The 16850-nt window shown below is 36.1% G+C and overlaps 2 protein-coding genes across 2 annotated transcripts; one reads left to right on the top strand and one right to left on the bottom strand.

The window, feature by feature from the left end:
• Positions 1-287: 287 nt before the first annotated feature.
• Positions 288-5256, bottom strand: LOC142526101 (calcium-transporting ATPase 12, plasma membrane-type-like). Its single transcript, XM_075630371.1, has 2 exons — positions 4862-5256; positions 288-672 (listed from the first exon to the last, which is right to left on the bottom strand). The coding sequence occupies exons 1-2, from the start codon at positions 5254-5256 to the stop codon at positions 288-290; spliced, it is 780 nt and encodes a 259-aa protein (XP_075486486.1).
• Positions 5257-7624: 2368 nt separating this feature from the next.
• Positions 7625-12027, top strand: LOC142526606 (pyruvate kinase isozyme A, chloroplastic-like). The gene is made up of 6 exons (XM_075631105.1): positions 7625-8374; positions 8855-8945; positions 9076-9269; positions 10110-10231; positions 10771-11249; positions 11391-12027. Exons 1-6 carry the CDS (start codon positions 7799-7801, stop codon positions 11690-11692), a joined length of 1764 nt encoding a protein of 587 aa, XP_075487220.1. The 5' UTR covers positions 7625-7798; the 3' UTR covers positions 11693-12027.
• Positions 12028-16850: the final 4823 nt, after the last annotated feature.

Below are 16850 nucleotides of genomic sequence, written 5' to 3'. Positions count from 1 at the left end.
AATTTAGCAACCGCAAGAAGAATTTACCATGATGAAATAAATACCTAACTTCAAGTACTGTTTAAACTTATAATTCCATTTTTTTTTTTACATGAACGAACTGCGGTCACAGTAGGATTCACATCCAGAACTTTCTTTGCCCATTCCGTGCCTTGAATCCCCATTGAAAGTCCTGTATCAGCTTCCTTCAGAGCTGGGGCATCATTTGTTCAATCTCCAGTGACCGCCACAACATGGCTTTTCTTTTTGAGGCACTGCACCATTACAAGTTTGTCGAAAGGGGACGATCATGCAACACATGATATCTTTTCAACACTTTCCGTTCTCTCCTCTTCTGTGTAGTTGCGAAACTCCACGCCTTCCACTACTGATCCATCATTCGTTTCTTGATTGGGACCGAGTATCCCACATTCGGTTGTTATGGCCTTTGCGGTGAAAATATTGTCACCAGTTATCATTTTGAGGTGAACGCATGCATGTTGACAATCATCCACAGCTTTCTTCACGACAAGGCGACAAGGATCTTTCTGGCCAACAAGGCCTAAAAAGGTTAAACCAGTATCCTGTACCTTGTTATGTATTTCACCGTCTTCATGCTCAGTATTTGACACGTACTTATAAGCAAATGCAATGCACCGGAGACTGCTAGCAGCCATTTCTTGAATGAGCTCACTAAATTTTTGTCGGCAAGAATAGTCAGAGACATAATTAAATAGATCAAATGGACAGTTGGCAGACATAATTAAATAGATCAAATGGACAGTTGGCAAATTTGAATCAAATTTGCCGAGGAATGTTCATACGCGTTTTTAACGCGTATTCACACGGTCAAGAGGCTCTATAAATAGAGCTTCCCCCTTCATTATGAAATTATCCTTTCTTCGAGTTTTCTCTCATCTTATAAGCATTTGAGTGCTTAGTTCTATAATATTTGTGAGGTGTTTTGTTCCCCTGTATTAAGAGAGTGTCTGTTCTCTTTGGAAACACAGTGAGTGAGTTGTACACCATAAAATATTATAGTGGAAATCTTTTCATCTTGCCTGTGGTTTTTACCCTAATAATTTTTAGGGGTTTTCCACGTAAATCTCGGTGTCCAGTTTATTCTTTATTTTCGGGTTTCATTATCTCAAATTCCGCACGTGGGACCAACAAGTGGTATCAGATCCTTGGTTTAAAATTTCTTAAAATTCTGAGTATGCTCTGTGGTTGCAGCCTAGACTGATCTTCCACATCAGAAAAGATTTTTTGAGATTTTTTATTTAAGGCCGGATTATTTTGTCCAGTCTACTAAAATTGTTGTAGGCATAATGGCGGGAAGGTATGAGATAGCAAAGTTCAACGGAAGCAATTTTATGCTGTGGAAAATAAAGATACAAGCAGTTTTAAGAAAGGAGAATTGCTTGGCGACTATTGGAGATAGACCGGTGGAGATTGCGGATGATGGAAAGTGGAATGAGATGAATGATAATGCTGTTGCTAATTTACACTTAGCTATAGCTGAAGAAATTTTGTCAAGTATCTCTGAGATAAAAATAGCCAAAGTTATCTGGGATACTCTGACAAAGATGTACGAGGTCAAGTCGCTACACAACATGATTTTCCTAAAGAGAAGGCTTTATACTCTTCGAATGGCGGAATCTTCATCGATGACCGACCATATCAACACACTCAATACTCTATTTGCCCAACTCACTTCCATGGGGCATAAAATAGGGGAAAATGAACGTGCGGAGCTTCTACTTCAAAGTCTACCAGATTCATATGATCAACTTATCATCAACATAACCAACAATATTCTTATGGACTTTCTAAGATTCGACGATGTCTTAACTGCGGTTCTCGGAGAAGAAAGCCGGCGCAAGAATAAGGAAGATAGGCTGGTAACCTCGAAGCAGGCAGAGGCGTTACCGATGATAAGAGGAAGATTTATGGACCGTGATTCCAGTGGGAGTCAAAGACGAGGTAGATCAAAGTCGAGAAGTAAGAAGAAAAATATTTACTGCTTTAAATGTGACGGTAAAGGGCACTTCAAGAAAGAGTGTACGAGTATCGATAAAAGCTCTCAAGGAAATGTGGCCAGTACTTCAGGCAGTGGTGAAATATTTTTCAGCGAAGCAGCAACTGTTGCGGAAGGCAGGCACAAATTTTGTGACACATGGATTATGGATTCAGGTGCGACGTGGCACATGACGTCTCGGAGAGAATGTTTTGATCATTATGAACCAGTCTCAGGAGCATCTAAATTCATGGAAAATGATCATGCCTTGAAAATCGCTGGTGTCGGTACTGTCAAAATTAAAATATTTGATGGCACCATTCGCACCATACAGGAAGTACGACATGTGAAAGGACTGACGAAAAATCTTTTGTCCTTGGGGCAATTGGATGACATCGGGTGCAAAACTCGAATCGAGAACGGGATCATGAAAATTGTGAAAGGAGCGCTTGTGGTTATGAAGGCGGAAAAAGTTGCTACAAATCTGTATGTACTTTTGGGAGAAACACACAAAGAGGCAGAACTAGCTGTTGCATCAATTGGTTCAGGAGAAGAATTAACAGTGTTATAGCATAGAAAGCTCGGGCATATGTCAGAACGAGGGTTGAAAATTCTCTCAGAACGGAAGCTGCTGCCGGGACTTACAAAAGTGTCACTACCCTTTTGTGAGCATTGTGTTACCAGTAAACAACACAGATTAAAGTTTGACATTTCTACTGCCAGGAGCAAAAGTATATTGGAGCTGATTCATTCGGATGTTTGGCAAGCACCAGTTGTTTCCCTAGGAGGAGCGAGATACTTTGTCTCGTTCATTGATGATTTCTCTAGGAGATGTTGGGTGTATCCAATCAAGAAGAAATCAGATGTTTTCAAAATCTTCAAAGAATTCAAAGCGCGGGTTGAACTTGATTCTGAAAAAAAAAATCAAGTGTCTGAGGACTGACAATGGAGAAGAATATATCAGTGACGAGTTTGATGCATATTGTCAAGATGAGGGCATCAAGAGACAGTTCACGACGGCTTACACACCTCAACAGAATGGAGTAGCGGAGCGGATGAACATGACCTTGTTGGACAGAACAAGAGCTATGTTGAGGACTGAAGATCTAGAAAAGTCATTTTGGACAGAAGCAGTCAAAACCGCTTGTTATATTATCAATCGTTCTCCTTCAGTGACGATTAATCTGAAGACTCCGATGGAGATGTGGACTGGGAAGCCGACAGATTATTCTCATTTGTATACATTTGGAAGTCCGGTGTAAGTTCTGTACAATGAGCAAGAAAGATCAAAGTTGGATTCGAAATCCAGAAAATGTATCTTCTTGGGATATGCTGATGGAGTAAAGGGGTTTCGCTTGTGGGATCCTACTGTTCACAAGCTTGTCATCAGCAGGGATGTTATCTTCGAGGAAGATAAAATAAAGGGAGACAACGGCACACCGAATTCAGAAACTACTATTTTTCAGGTGGAAAATAAGACATACGAAGATCAAGTTTCTTGTGAAGCAGTACCAGAGCACGAATAACAAGAACATGTTGAGTTTGAGGTTTTCAATGTGAGGCAGTCAACTCGAGACATAAGACCACCAGGTCGGCTTTCAGATTATGTTACTGAAAGCAACATTGCATATTGTCTATTATCAGATGATGGTGAGCCATCGAGTTTCCACGAGGCTACTCAAAGCTCGGATTTATCCTTGTGGATGATAGCAATGCAAGAAGAATTGGAGGCATTGGACAAGAATAAAACTTGGAATCTTTGTTACACTACCACGAGGGAGGAAAGCCATTGGAAACAGATGGGTCTATAAGATCAAGCGTGATGGCAATAACCAAGTGGAGCGGTATCGTGCCAGATTGGTGGTAAAAGGGTATGCTCAGAAAGAAGACATTAACTTGAATGAGATATTTTCTCCTGTGGTTCGGCTTACAACAGTCAGAGTGGTGCTGACATTATGTGCGGTGTTTGACCTACATCTAGAACAGCTAGATGTAAAAACAACATTTCTTCATGGAGATCTTGAAGAAGAAATCTATATGCTCCAGCCAGAAGGTTTTGCGGAAATAGGCAAAGAGAACTTGGTTTGCAGGTTGAAGAAATCTTTGTACGGTCTCAAACAGACGTCGAGGTGTTGGTATAAGAGATTTGATTACTATATCATGAGCCTTGGATACAACAGACTGAGTGCAGACCCTTGTACATATATCAAGAGGTCTGGTGATGATTATATCATTTTGCTGTTGTATGTGGATGACATGTTGGTAGCAGGCCCCAACAAAGATCGGGCCCAAGGATTGAAGGCACAGTTGGCTAGGGAATTTGATATGAAGGACTTGGGACCAGCAAACAAGATTCTAGGGATGCAAGTTCATCGAGGCAGAAATAACAGAAAGATTTGGCTTTCTCAAAAAAATTATTTGAAGAAAGTCTTGCAACGCTTCAACATGCAAGATAGTAAGCCAATTTCGACCCATCTTCCTGTTAACTTCAAGTTATCCTCCGAGATGTGTCCTAGCAGTGAAGCAGAGAGGATGGAGATGTCTCGAGTACCATATGCATCAGCAGTGGGAAGTTTGATGTTCGCCATGATATGTACAAGACCGGACATTGTTCAAGCAGTGGGAGCAGTTAGTCGGTATATGGCGAATCCTGGACGAGAGCATTGGAGCACTGTTAAGAGGATCCTTAGATATATTAAGGGTACCTCGAATGCTGCATTATGTTATGGAGGATCAGATTTTACACTCAGGGGCTATGTCGATTCAGATTATGCAGGTGATCCTGATAAGAGGAAATCTACTCGGTGTCTAGTTTATTCTTTATTTTCGGGTTTTATTATCTCAAATTCCGCACGTGGGACCAACAAATTTGAACTTTCAAAATCATCAAAAGCTGCGGTGTTTCCCTCGGTGACATAATAGTGAGTGCACATTGCAAGAATCAATTCAGCAGCTCCTTTCCCGTGTGCACGAACCACGCCATCTTGGACCCTTCTAATCAATACGCCGCTTCTCTTCTTCTCCGAATTGAATGCTTCCACATACAAAACTGTAGAATCTTTTTCAACTTTCTCCATATTCATGTTCAATTCGAATACGGCCCACGAAAGGAGTGCCTTTTCAGTGGGACTATATGAGAACTTAATGTTGTGTCTCGATTCGTTAGGCATGAAAATGCTGCCAGTTGTGTTGAGACCTATTCCCTCATGAAGCAATTCAAGAACACTGGCAGCAAGCAAAATGTGATTTTTTCCTTCCATGCTTTCTTTTCCCAACCAAAAACTTAACTGCCTCCATGTGGTTCATCGTCAAAGTTGCTGTTTTAACTGTGCAAATGGAAGTTGTGGCAGAGCTCACAAACCAAAAGCTTTCTTACCATCTCCTATCATCACGGCAAGAATTAGAAACGCTATGGCTAAATTATCACCTGCGATGAACTCAGGTTCGACAATGGTATTCGTTGATTTTCGGGACAAGTTTGGAATACTCCTATCGTTTTTTTTCCCGGGAGTTTCAACTCAAGACTCATGGTAATTTACAATTACGTTTATCATATTTGTCACAATTCTCGATGTTGTTTATTATTTTATTAAAGTTGAAAGGGTTGGTGGGTTTTTGGTGAAAATCTTTTTAGCTTGCGTATTGGTTAATGTAAATTTAGATAAAAATTGTTTATCCTTTCTTCCTCTTTTCTTTTAGTAAGTTTTCATTACAAACGGGATTTTTCTTATCGACAAGTTTATGTTTCTCCATCATTAATATAAATTAAATCTTTTTAGTTTGCATATGTGATGTATGACGATTTGGTTAGAATTTTATTGCTTGTGACACAAATTCTTGAATGATATCTTTCATAAATTCAAAAATAATCATTTCTTTTAACTCAAGCATGGGACACAACATGCATGTTATTTTCAGGAGAATTAAAACATAGATACCGTGCATAGAGCAAGAATTTTGAGGTTGGAACATCAAGTCTACAAATAACTAGTAATTCAGTGGAATCAACTATAATATCAAATGGCTCGCTGATAAACACGATTTTGGGATATTTCTGGCGGTTCAAATGAATCGTACGTCTTTCTTGTGTGTCTTGTAATCGTCCTGACACTAGTACTCGTTATGGGAAGTATCACAAAACTTTGGATATAACAATTAGCTAGCTAGTTATAATAAATATCTCATTTATTCCAGTATATATAGGAATTTCTCACGGATGGCGAGATAAAATCAAGGAAAATTTGATGAAAGTTGAAACTAGCTCTGCAAAATCTAAATTTTAAAAACATTACATATTGAATTTTAAATGAATGTGTGTTTCCAACTCGATATCTATCGTTCATTTATTTGTTTTATTTACAATTAAATGAAGTTTTTTGGCCTACTCTCCCCTGTTTGAAAGATGTTTATACCACTATAAGTCATTTTCCATTTTTTTTTAAAATAATTATCGTTCCCTTTTACAAGTTTAGTTCCTCCTAAATCAAAATTTAGATTGCGTATTTTCAATAAATATAAATTAAACGATGGAGTAATAAATATTTTCACTTTAAAGGTCAACTCAAATATTGTATGAAAACTGCGTAAAATCATAAGGTCCAAATTTTGTACGAGGCAACTAAAAAAATTTGTATGGAAACCGAAAGTATTGTAAATATTATGAATTTTATGAAACTGATATTTAATGAGACATGTTTTATAAAAAAATATTATTTTATTTATAAATATCAATCAGCTCAATTCATCTCATAGTTAAATTACATTTAACCAATAAAATAGAAAAGCTGTGAGAAATTGCTATGAATTAGGGATGTAAACGATTCAAGTCAAACCAAACTGTATCAAGCTTGATTTTGACTTATTTAAGATTGTTTATGGCTCGAACGAGACTCAAGCTCGATCCGAGCTTCTATTATCAGGCTCAAGCTCGGTTTGTCTTGAAATTACTAAGCTTGGAAAAAGCTCGAGTTCGGCTCGTTGAAAGCTCGTTTATCGTGTTAATCAAGCTGGGCTCGAGTTTGATTCATTAATAACTCGTTTATCATGTTTAATAAGTCTGCCTTGAGCTCAGCTCGTTTTCGAGCTCGTAAAACATAGAATTGAGCTCGAAAACGAGCTTGTTAAAAATTAAATATATCTATTAACTAATTTTAAATCAAACATAAAAATATAAATTCATTTATAAATAATCAAAACGGCAAAAATAATAATTTTAAAAAAATATAAACTCAGTATATTATCGAGCATCCCAAAATAATACAGTACTCTAACAAATGAGCCAAGTTCGAGCTTACGAGCCACCTAAACGAGTCGAACTTGAGCTCGAGCTTACGAGCCACCTAAACAAGCTGAGCTCGAGCTCGCGAGCCTATTATCGAACATGTTTGCGAGCTCACGAGCTGAATATCTTTTAGCTTGAACTAGGTTTGATTAAATTTTCGAGCTTAAAATTAAATCAAGCTTTAGCTTAGCTTGATGATTAGTAAACAAACTCGAACAACTTTTTATCGAATCGAACTTCGAATAATTCACCAACGGTTTAATTCAATTTCACCGCATGTATGATGCATCTCCCACAACGTGTGACCCAAACGGAAAAAAAGATACGTTAGTTGGTCAAATATATAACGGAGCACGTGAACCGATGCACTCAAGGAATATTCCAAACATCGCTTCCAAAGCTCCTCTTCTAGCTTCCTCCGCCGTTCTCTCTCTTTATTACTTCCAAATCCTCGTTTCTATCTTGATTCATTCGCATCCGAGGCCAATTCACGGCTGAGCAGAAGAGTTTCCCGACCATTTATGGCTCAATCTCTCAACCTGTTCACCTCCACCTCCACCTCCACCTCTCCAAAACCCCTCATCTCAAAACCCTCACTCCCTTTCCCCCCCGCCAATTTCCGTCTTCCGCACGCCAAAAGCCTCAATAAGTCCTCCTTCTGTGTTGAAGCCTCTGCGTCTGATGCCAATCCATCATTTTTTAGCTCCGAAAACGGCGCCGGAGGGGCTTTATCCGCTGCACTCCAGGACCACGTTCCTTTCCAGGCGGTGTCTGATTCGGGCTCAATTGAAGTTGATGCGGTTACGGAGGCAGAGCTGAAGGAGAATGGCTTCCGGAGCACGCGGCGTACGAAGCTGATTTGTACGATCGGCCCAGCTTCGTGTAATCCTGAGCAGCTGGAGGCCCTGGCGGTTGGCGGGATGAATGTGGCGAGGATTAATATGTGTCATGGCACGCGTGAGTGGCATCGTGAGGTGATTCAGCGGGTGAGGAGATTGAATGAGGACAAGGGGTATGCTGTGGCAATTATGATGGATACTGAGGGGAGTGAGATTCACATGGGAGATCTTGGTGGTGCGTCTTCCGCAAAAGCTGAGGTAATGGAGTAAATATTTCCTATGCATAATTAATTCATTTAGTATTTCTGTATGAAGTATTTGCTTAGATTGTGTTTTTTTAGGGCAAACCCGAGAATCTTAAGTGTTAGTTTGGTGCTGAGTGTTTCGAGTTGTAATATTTGCTGCTTATGAGTGAAAGAGGTCTGCATTTTTAGCATCAGTTGAGATACTCTCTTTTTTTTTCTTGCCCGGTTTCACATGGATCAATTTGTTTCATATTCACTGATATTTAAGATTCAAATGAACGCTAAGCCATGGTGCATTGAAATGTTAGTTGAGTCATACTGCGCAAGAAAGATGCTTGAGATTCATCCTCGGAAATGCCTTTCATTGGTGAATGGCTTACTTTTCATTTTTGAGAGGCAACAACCATATGATTATGGTATGCATCCCCAATATTATATTTTGTTTTGTTAAATTGTGTTTACAGAAAAGTTGCTTCTTTCGTTTCTTATTCAGGATGGTGAAATATGGACTTTCAGTGTTCGAGCTTTTGGTTCAGGTCTTCCCGAACACACCATCAATGTGAGCTATGATGGCTTTGCTGAAGGTTCGGAACATATATCTCAAAACAACTTTGAGGCTGTGTTAGACTTAAGAATAATTATTTTTCTTGTGATATATAGCATGCACCAAAAACCATGTGATGCTAATGAATCATGTTACATCTGATGTGACAGATGTAAAAGTAGGTGATGAACTTCTGGTAGATGGTGGAATGGTGAGGTTTGAAGTGATTGAGAAAATTGGTCCGGATGTCAAGTGTCTCTGTACTGATCCTGGACTCCTATTACCCCGGGCCAATCTTACTTTCTGGCGTGATGGTAGCTTAGTACGGGAACGCAATGCAATGCTGCCTACAATTTCCTCCAAGGTGTGTGCCTAAATTTCCTCTTGATTTATCTAAAATAATTTCCTCTAAGCAACTATAATTTATAAATTTTGTCGTGGGGCTTCTTAGTTCTTGTTTCATCAAAGCATGACCTTTTTCTTTGTTTGACTTACATATTAAATGTAGCATATTTGGTGGCAAATGAAACTTAGTTTGACTTACATGTTAAATGTAGCATATTCGTTTGAGACTGAAAGCTAGGTTGGAGTTTGTTAGGGACTGGAATTTAATTGTCTTGGTTGAGTGTCATCCAATATAAAGCATGTGGAGAAACCTCGGTAAGGTCGTTAGATGAGTTCTTAAAAATTGTGTGAACATAATGGTACAGCTTTAGGTAAGATACAAGGATGGAATAAGAAAGGTGGCAGTTTGGTGATATATTAAAAGTTTGCCCATGACTTGCAGTCATCGTAGTCTTGGAATGCTGTAGACAACTTGTGGGATAAAACATGTTACTTGGTTCTCTAAGAGAAAGTTCTCATGGGCTACTTTGCAATAGGTTTTCAACCTCAATGCAAATTTTTTGTTATTTAGTGACTGGCATTGAGCTCCAAAACACGATTAATCTTTCGGTACGTGGCGTCGCATTACAAAATACAGATAATTATTTTACGTTTTACCATTGTGGAAGGTTCTGCAAAGAAATTGGCAAGAGGTTGAGAAAATGACTCGATAAACACAAATTTTCTGAAATTGCCTCGCATATAGCATAATATATTAGTGTTTGTATTTTTTGGTTGATGTTCATATTGTTTTTGATTGAATTTGCGACATGCACAGATTTTTTTCAAATATTCTCACCCTAAAACATTATTCTTTCAGGATTGGCTGGACATTGATTTTGGGATTGCTGAGGGTGTTGATTTTATTGCTGTATCATTTGTCAAGTCTGCTGAGGTTATAAAGCATCTTAAGAGCTATATTAAGGCACGAGCCCGTGATAAGTGAGTTAAAATTTTAGTTACAGCTTTGGCTAGTTGTTGCAGAGTCATAGAAAAATAGCAGCCTGTCATCCTAGCCCAAATTATAGTCTGGCATCAATTATTTTAGTGTTGGTCTTAAGTATGACTTTATTATGCTGTAACGTTCAAGTTGTGCCAATGATGAATGATCTACTTTTACAAGATTAGAGATTATAGCGGAATGTATCCGACCGGTCATCTATGTCTAAAGTTCGCATTCTAATTTATTGGAATTAAAAACAGAATGTATCCTGTTACTGCAATCGATGAAACTTTCATCTGAAATGTTGTACCTGTTTGTTTACCCTCGCCCATATTACATGATAAATTTATATTTTTTTTTCAATGTTTTTCTTTTTGGAAGGGGGATCGGTGTGATCTTATGAGTTATGATCTTTGATCCCACGTTTTCCCACTTTGTGGAATATTTCTGTGAACCATCATGATTCTTTGATAAGATCAACATGTTCCAAGTCCTCAGATTTTTCGAGTAACTGATATCTATGGATTTTGTTATGCAGTGACGTGTCTGTGATTGCAAAAATAGAAAGTATCGATTCATTGAAGAACTTGGAAGAAATCATTCAAGCATCGGATGGAGCTATGGTGGCGAGAGGAGATCTTGGTGCACAAATCCCCTTGGAACAGGTTCCATCGGAACAGCAAAAGATAGTCCAAGTCTGTAGGCAATTAAATAAGCCTGTAATTGTTGCGAGTCAGTTGCTTGAATCTATGATAGAATACCCCACACCAACCAGAGCTGAAGTAGCTGACGTTTCTGAAGCAGTTCGCCAACGAGCAGATGCCTTAATGCTTTCTGGTGAGTCGGCAATGGGACAGTACCCTGAAAAGGCATTGGCCGTATTGAGAAGTGTTAGCGTGAGAATTGAGAAATGGTGGAGAGAGCAGAAATGTCACGAAGCTATGGAACTCCCTGGTATAGCATCTTCTTTTGGTGACAGCATTTCAGAAGAGATATGTAACTCTGCTGCTAAGATGGGTAAGATATATCTGTTTTAAAATTTGTATAAATAGTTATTGCACTGACTGTTTTCATGTATCCACGTAATATATGGTTTTAATGTCTTCCTATTTGGTTTTGACCTCAATTTTTCTCTTGGTTTTTTTGTGAATGTTGCAGCCAACAACTTGGAGGTTGATGCCATATTTGTTTATACAAAAAATGGTCACATGGCATCTCTTTTGTCACGTTGCAGACCCGATTGTCCCATTTTTGCATTTACTACCACCACATCTGTGCGGCGACGCCTGAACCTGCAATGGGGTCTGATACCATTCCGTCTGAGCTTTTCCGATGACATGGAAAGCAACCTCCTCAAAACTTTCTCCTTGCTCAGAGCACGGGGAATGATAAAATCCGGCGACCTGGTAATTGCTGTCTCAGACATGTTGCAATCTATTCAAGTTATGAACGTCCCGTAGAAGCTGTGAGAGGTGGGTAGGTTCCTTGACGTCATTTCATCCATAAAATGGGTTTAAGCATCAGCGTTCGGCATTTTGTTTAATCTAGGCAATCAAATGATCCCGACTCTAATCCCGTCTTCAAACTCACGGCTCCTACTAATTATAATACGGTTTACTAGTATGAATGTATCTTGGTTGAGTATCAGTTTCATTTTGTAGCAAAGTTGAGTTATATTTTCCCTTGGCTTCCAATTTTCTGAGTTTCGATCAGAATCTTTAATTTTTGTTGAAGGTATGTATTATTGTGGTAAATCGGCAGATATTTATATGCAACTATGAATCTTGATCTGTTAGTTACTCTCTCTCTCTCTCTCTCTCTGTTGATGTGGTACAAATCGCTGTCGATGAGAAACGTGAAACATGATTAAATTTCTGCGATTGGGGAGTACATGATTTTGAATCCACCTTAAAACAAATCTCACCCCAATTGTAGTAAAAAAGATGGTCACAAAAAGTGCATCAAACGGATGTTTGGTGGATAGACTAATGTTTGGTCAAATGATTAAGAGTTCAATTTTTTTACAAACATTTCTTCAGACGAGTTTTTTTAGTGTGATTTACTTAATAAATGTAATTTACAGATCAGGTAAAAACTTGTGTGAGACGGTCTTACGGGTCATATTTTGTGAGACAGATATCTTATTTGGATCATCCATTAAAATGTATTACTTTTTATGCTTAGAGTATTACTTTTTATTGTGAATATCGGTAGCGTTGACCGGTTTCACAGATAAAGATTCATGAGATCGTCTCACAAGATATCTAATCTACGTATTATTGTGTTAATACAAGATAATATATAAAGATAGCCACAAAAAGAACAAACTGGAATCAACTCACGTTATACTATGGGCTAAACTTAGTGGCCGATCCCTTTTTCGACAAATGACGTGCAGATGCTTAAAAAGCAGCACTGATAAGCCCTTGTCGCTTTAAGAATTCAAAAACCATCCAACTTGTATTTTTTTTGCTCCCCGTTTCTTAAAAGAAAGCATCAGATACATATCATTTCAAAGAAGACTAGAATAAATAGATAACGAATACGTAAAAAGACTGATTTTAAACTAATGAAACCACAAATTCTCTTATTCTATATAAATTACTAGGGGCTAGAGAAACAGCTTGAGAGATTAAAAGTGTATCATGGAAATACTCCCCTGAATTTGTTGTATTTGGCATCTTACCTCTCTTATCAAGTGTAAAAATTACAATGTACAGTTGAGTTTAAGTGTCAAATTAATTAAATATTTCGGGAGTTGGACGCGAAAAACACTTGTTTTTTTTCTATCTAATACCGAGTCATACAAACAAATAAGAAAATTATCGAGCATTAAAAATTTAACGCACATGTTGTCATTAATTCTTTATCTTACATAATCTTTCCATTATATAAATCAATATAATTAAAATTTACTGTTAATAAATTATAATCTATCACTATATATACGAGTTACACGTTTTGTAGCAGAAAATGGGCCAAAAGATTGCAAATCCAGGAGCGCACAAGGGTTCAATATTAAAATCAAAACTATAATATACTATTTGAGTAAAACATTTTTAAAAAATATATAAATTCGTCAAAAAAACCTCTCTGTTGCTGTTGTTTTGGGAGGTCCATAATAGATACAATGCATCCTTTATTTAATTAAAGGAGTTCTAATTTAAAATTTTGTTTTGTTAAGACGTGTAATATGCTGTCACTGAAAAAGTGACGGGGAGTTTGGTTTTAATTGATTTTTCAATCATGATTTTTAAATTCATAGTAAAATATTTCAAAGTTCAAACATGACACATTATATTTTAAAATACCTCAAATTCACATACCAAAGAATCTGACATAAATTTTTAGCATAAAATGTCTCATTTGAAAATAAATTAATGTGTATGTTGTTTTTTATAAAATATTTTCATATCATTGATAATAGAGCCTCAAAATTTCTTGGTTAATCCGCGAGGAAAAAAAAGGACACATTCATTCATATGGACGAGCTGGTCATGTTTAAGATTATTAATATTATTTGTGAGAATAATATATTTCCAGTCAATCAAATAATATTGTGACAAACCATGTATTAATAAATTTATTGTCCAATAATTTTTTGCTTTCATTAATAACTTTAAATATCCATTAATGATGATTAAGATGTTTTAATAATTATTGAGCCTTTGTATACGTACACAATTGAATGATTGCCTTGATATATGAAAATACTTGACTTGAACTTAAGTGCATTCAATTTTTTTCTAGAAATTTTAATTAAATCTACGGCCATAATTTATTACGTAGAGAAAGAGAGAGAGAGAGGCCATAACTTACGAGAAAAAAAGCCGTAGATTTGTGAAAGAATACCCTAATTAATAACGTATTTCTTCAATAGTTTTTACAATAATTTAGTATGTTTTCAAGAGCGACCCGCGATGTAAACTGTTGGAAAATTGAATAATAATATGAAAAGTTACAATTTATTAGCTGTCGTAACTTGAAAACCCTAGCTAGTTATATTAAAATAGGACTCTGTGTCCTAAATGTGACACACGTACCAGCAGTCAAATTAATTTAAGACAGTACGTACAAATATAAAATTATGTATTCACGTACAACGAGCCTATTCAACATCACGCCCAACTTATAATGTTCGTGCATCAAAATAAACACACATCTATTTGGCATGTGAAATATGTGGGGAGGGGAGTAACACCGTAGTATTGACGTGACATCGAAAAATAGATGATACGGTGTCTAAAATAACCTAAAATTAAAATTTGGTGCACTAAAACCAAAATTTCAAAAGTTAAATAGCTATAATTAAAGAAGTTGGTTGACAAAAAATATTACTTTCTATTCCCTAAAATTATGGTGGGAAACTCACGAGGAAAGTTAATGAAATAGCCACTTTAATATGAAGCTAAGTGCAAATAATACCCTCGGTAACATAGTGCTCTTATAATAAATATGTAATGGTAAATAATACTTTGTTGTATCGGTAATTAGACCTGGCCATGGCCGGGTTCGGTCCCGGTCCGGTTCACGTCAGGAAAATCTCAACCCTTAACCAACATGCTTTTGGCCGGGTCTGGTTCAACTTTTTTTAAATTGAAAAAAAAAAAACTTTTCCTTCTTTAGATGCTTTGATAAAATTTTTAAAAAAAAAGGATAAACTTTTCATTTTTCAAATACTTTGATAAAAATTTAAAATTAGGAATGATAATTTGAGAAAGAGACTTCTCATTTTATAATCTTGCAATCTCTTCTTGTCTATTAAAATTTTGATGTGAGATAATGAATATTACCTTTCAATGTTTATGCATTGTCTCACATTAAAAAATTAGTGAAAGAGAAGAGATTGCAAGTCTATAAAATAGAATTCAATCGCTTAAATTTTCCAAAATGTCATCCCGAATAATTTCAGCACAAAAGTCATTGTTTGCACAAAAGTCGGACCCGGGTCGATGGGTTTTATACCCGTAAACCAAGTCAAACCCGTTATCATGATCCGGTTTCAGTTCGAGTCCGGGTCTGAGTCAAACCTGGCCCTTCACCATGTTCATCGTAATACATGTCCAAAAACAAACCAAACAAGACACGAGGTGTAAAGAACTGATGCATCCCAAAATATCCTTAACCCAACGGGGTTAGAACCTAGAATTTCTGACAAAACCCAATCTTCATCTTGTCAATCTAAATTATTGGCTCGAAATAATCGAGGTCCCATTGATCGAAATAATTGAGGTCCCATGTATTGATCAAAGTGATGGGACATCAATTCTTCATCCACCTTATATAAAAGATAAAGAAACACATGAGCCCCACGCACATTATAAACAAGACCTAATACTTCAACTGCACTAATAAAACTTTGACAGAAAAATGACATCTATGGGTTAGTCTATGTTATATTAAAAATATTTTTCATTTAATTTCAACATCATTACATCGTATAGATCTTTAAATTTTTATAAAAATTAACATATATGTTGAAAATTCAAATACTAACATTTGATCACATTATATATGATAAATACTTCAGGTATAAAATAGAATAATATGATATATTTCAGCCTCATTCCCCACGTCTCCCATTTTTAGCGAGGCAAATCTGTGGTTTCCCAAACAAAATGCTGGTACTATTTTAGACATCCACACAAACGTAGGACATTCAAAAATATTCCCGATACCTGATTTCACGCAAAGGTAGATTAATTAAGTCAGGTTTGTTTAATCTTTTCGGGAACTGAGGTTTGATCCATGTTGCCAGAGTTTTCGGAAGATCGAAGAAGTAAGCATCTTCTACTTTATCTAACTTACAAAGGCCCAAATTTAACTTTAATAATATTTTGTGTTTTATCTAAGTACAAAGGCAAAGGATTTCTGTGATTATTATTTATAATAATTAATTACTTTAATAAATTAAGATCCCGTGTGCTCTTGATTGGAAGTCCGAGATATTTATAAGCACTAAATAAATGTAATATAAACATCAAACTTTTGTCACAAAGTAATAGCTCGGAAAATGAGGTTCCTTGAATTACTATTTCATACTAATTTTATGCATTTTGACTTTATATATTATTTTTGAAAAGATTTTTTTTTTGTTTTTGGTTTTAGTTATGTTTATCTATACTATCTTATATTATATCATTAATTTGTGACATAGAATAACTAAATTTGTGTCATGATGAATATTTTAAAATACCAACAATATACTTTAAAATTATAAAAGTACTCTATTTCTTTTAATTTATTTTAGTACATTTATGTATTCTCTTATTATTGCCACGTCTATTTTTCATTTTTTTAAACTACTAATTTTTTTAAATCTTTATCCAAATTTCTAAAATTTTAAATAATCATATCATTCATAAAATAAAATTATTTATCAGAAAATATTAAATTAAAATTAAAAAATATCACATATATGCATATTAAGCCGGTAAAAAGTTATTATTATTACTATTAATTGATGTTGAACCCCCGAAGTAACACATTTTTTAGGTAACTAATTTTTGATATATTTTTTAAGTTCTTTTATATTCCCCAAAATTCACTTCTCACCATATTTTTGCTCTGCTTCCATTTTTTGACAACTTTCATTTTAATTTTAATTTTAATTTTTTT

Source organism: Primulina tabacum, chromosome 15, assembly GCF_025594145.1.
Source record: "Primulina tabacum isolate GXHZ01 chromosome 15, ASM2559414v2, whole genome shotgun sequence".
Lineage (NCBI taxonomy): Eukaryota > Viridiplantae > Streptophyta > Magnoliopsida > Lamiales > Gesneriaceae > Primulina > Primulina tabacum.
This window is presented reverse-complemented; position numbering and strand designations above follow the sequence as displayed.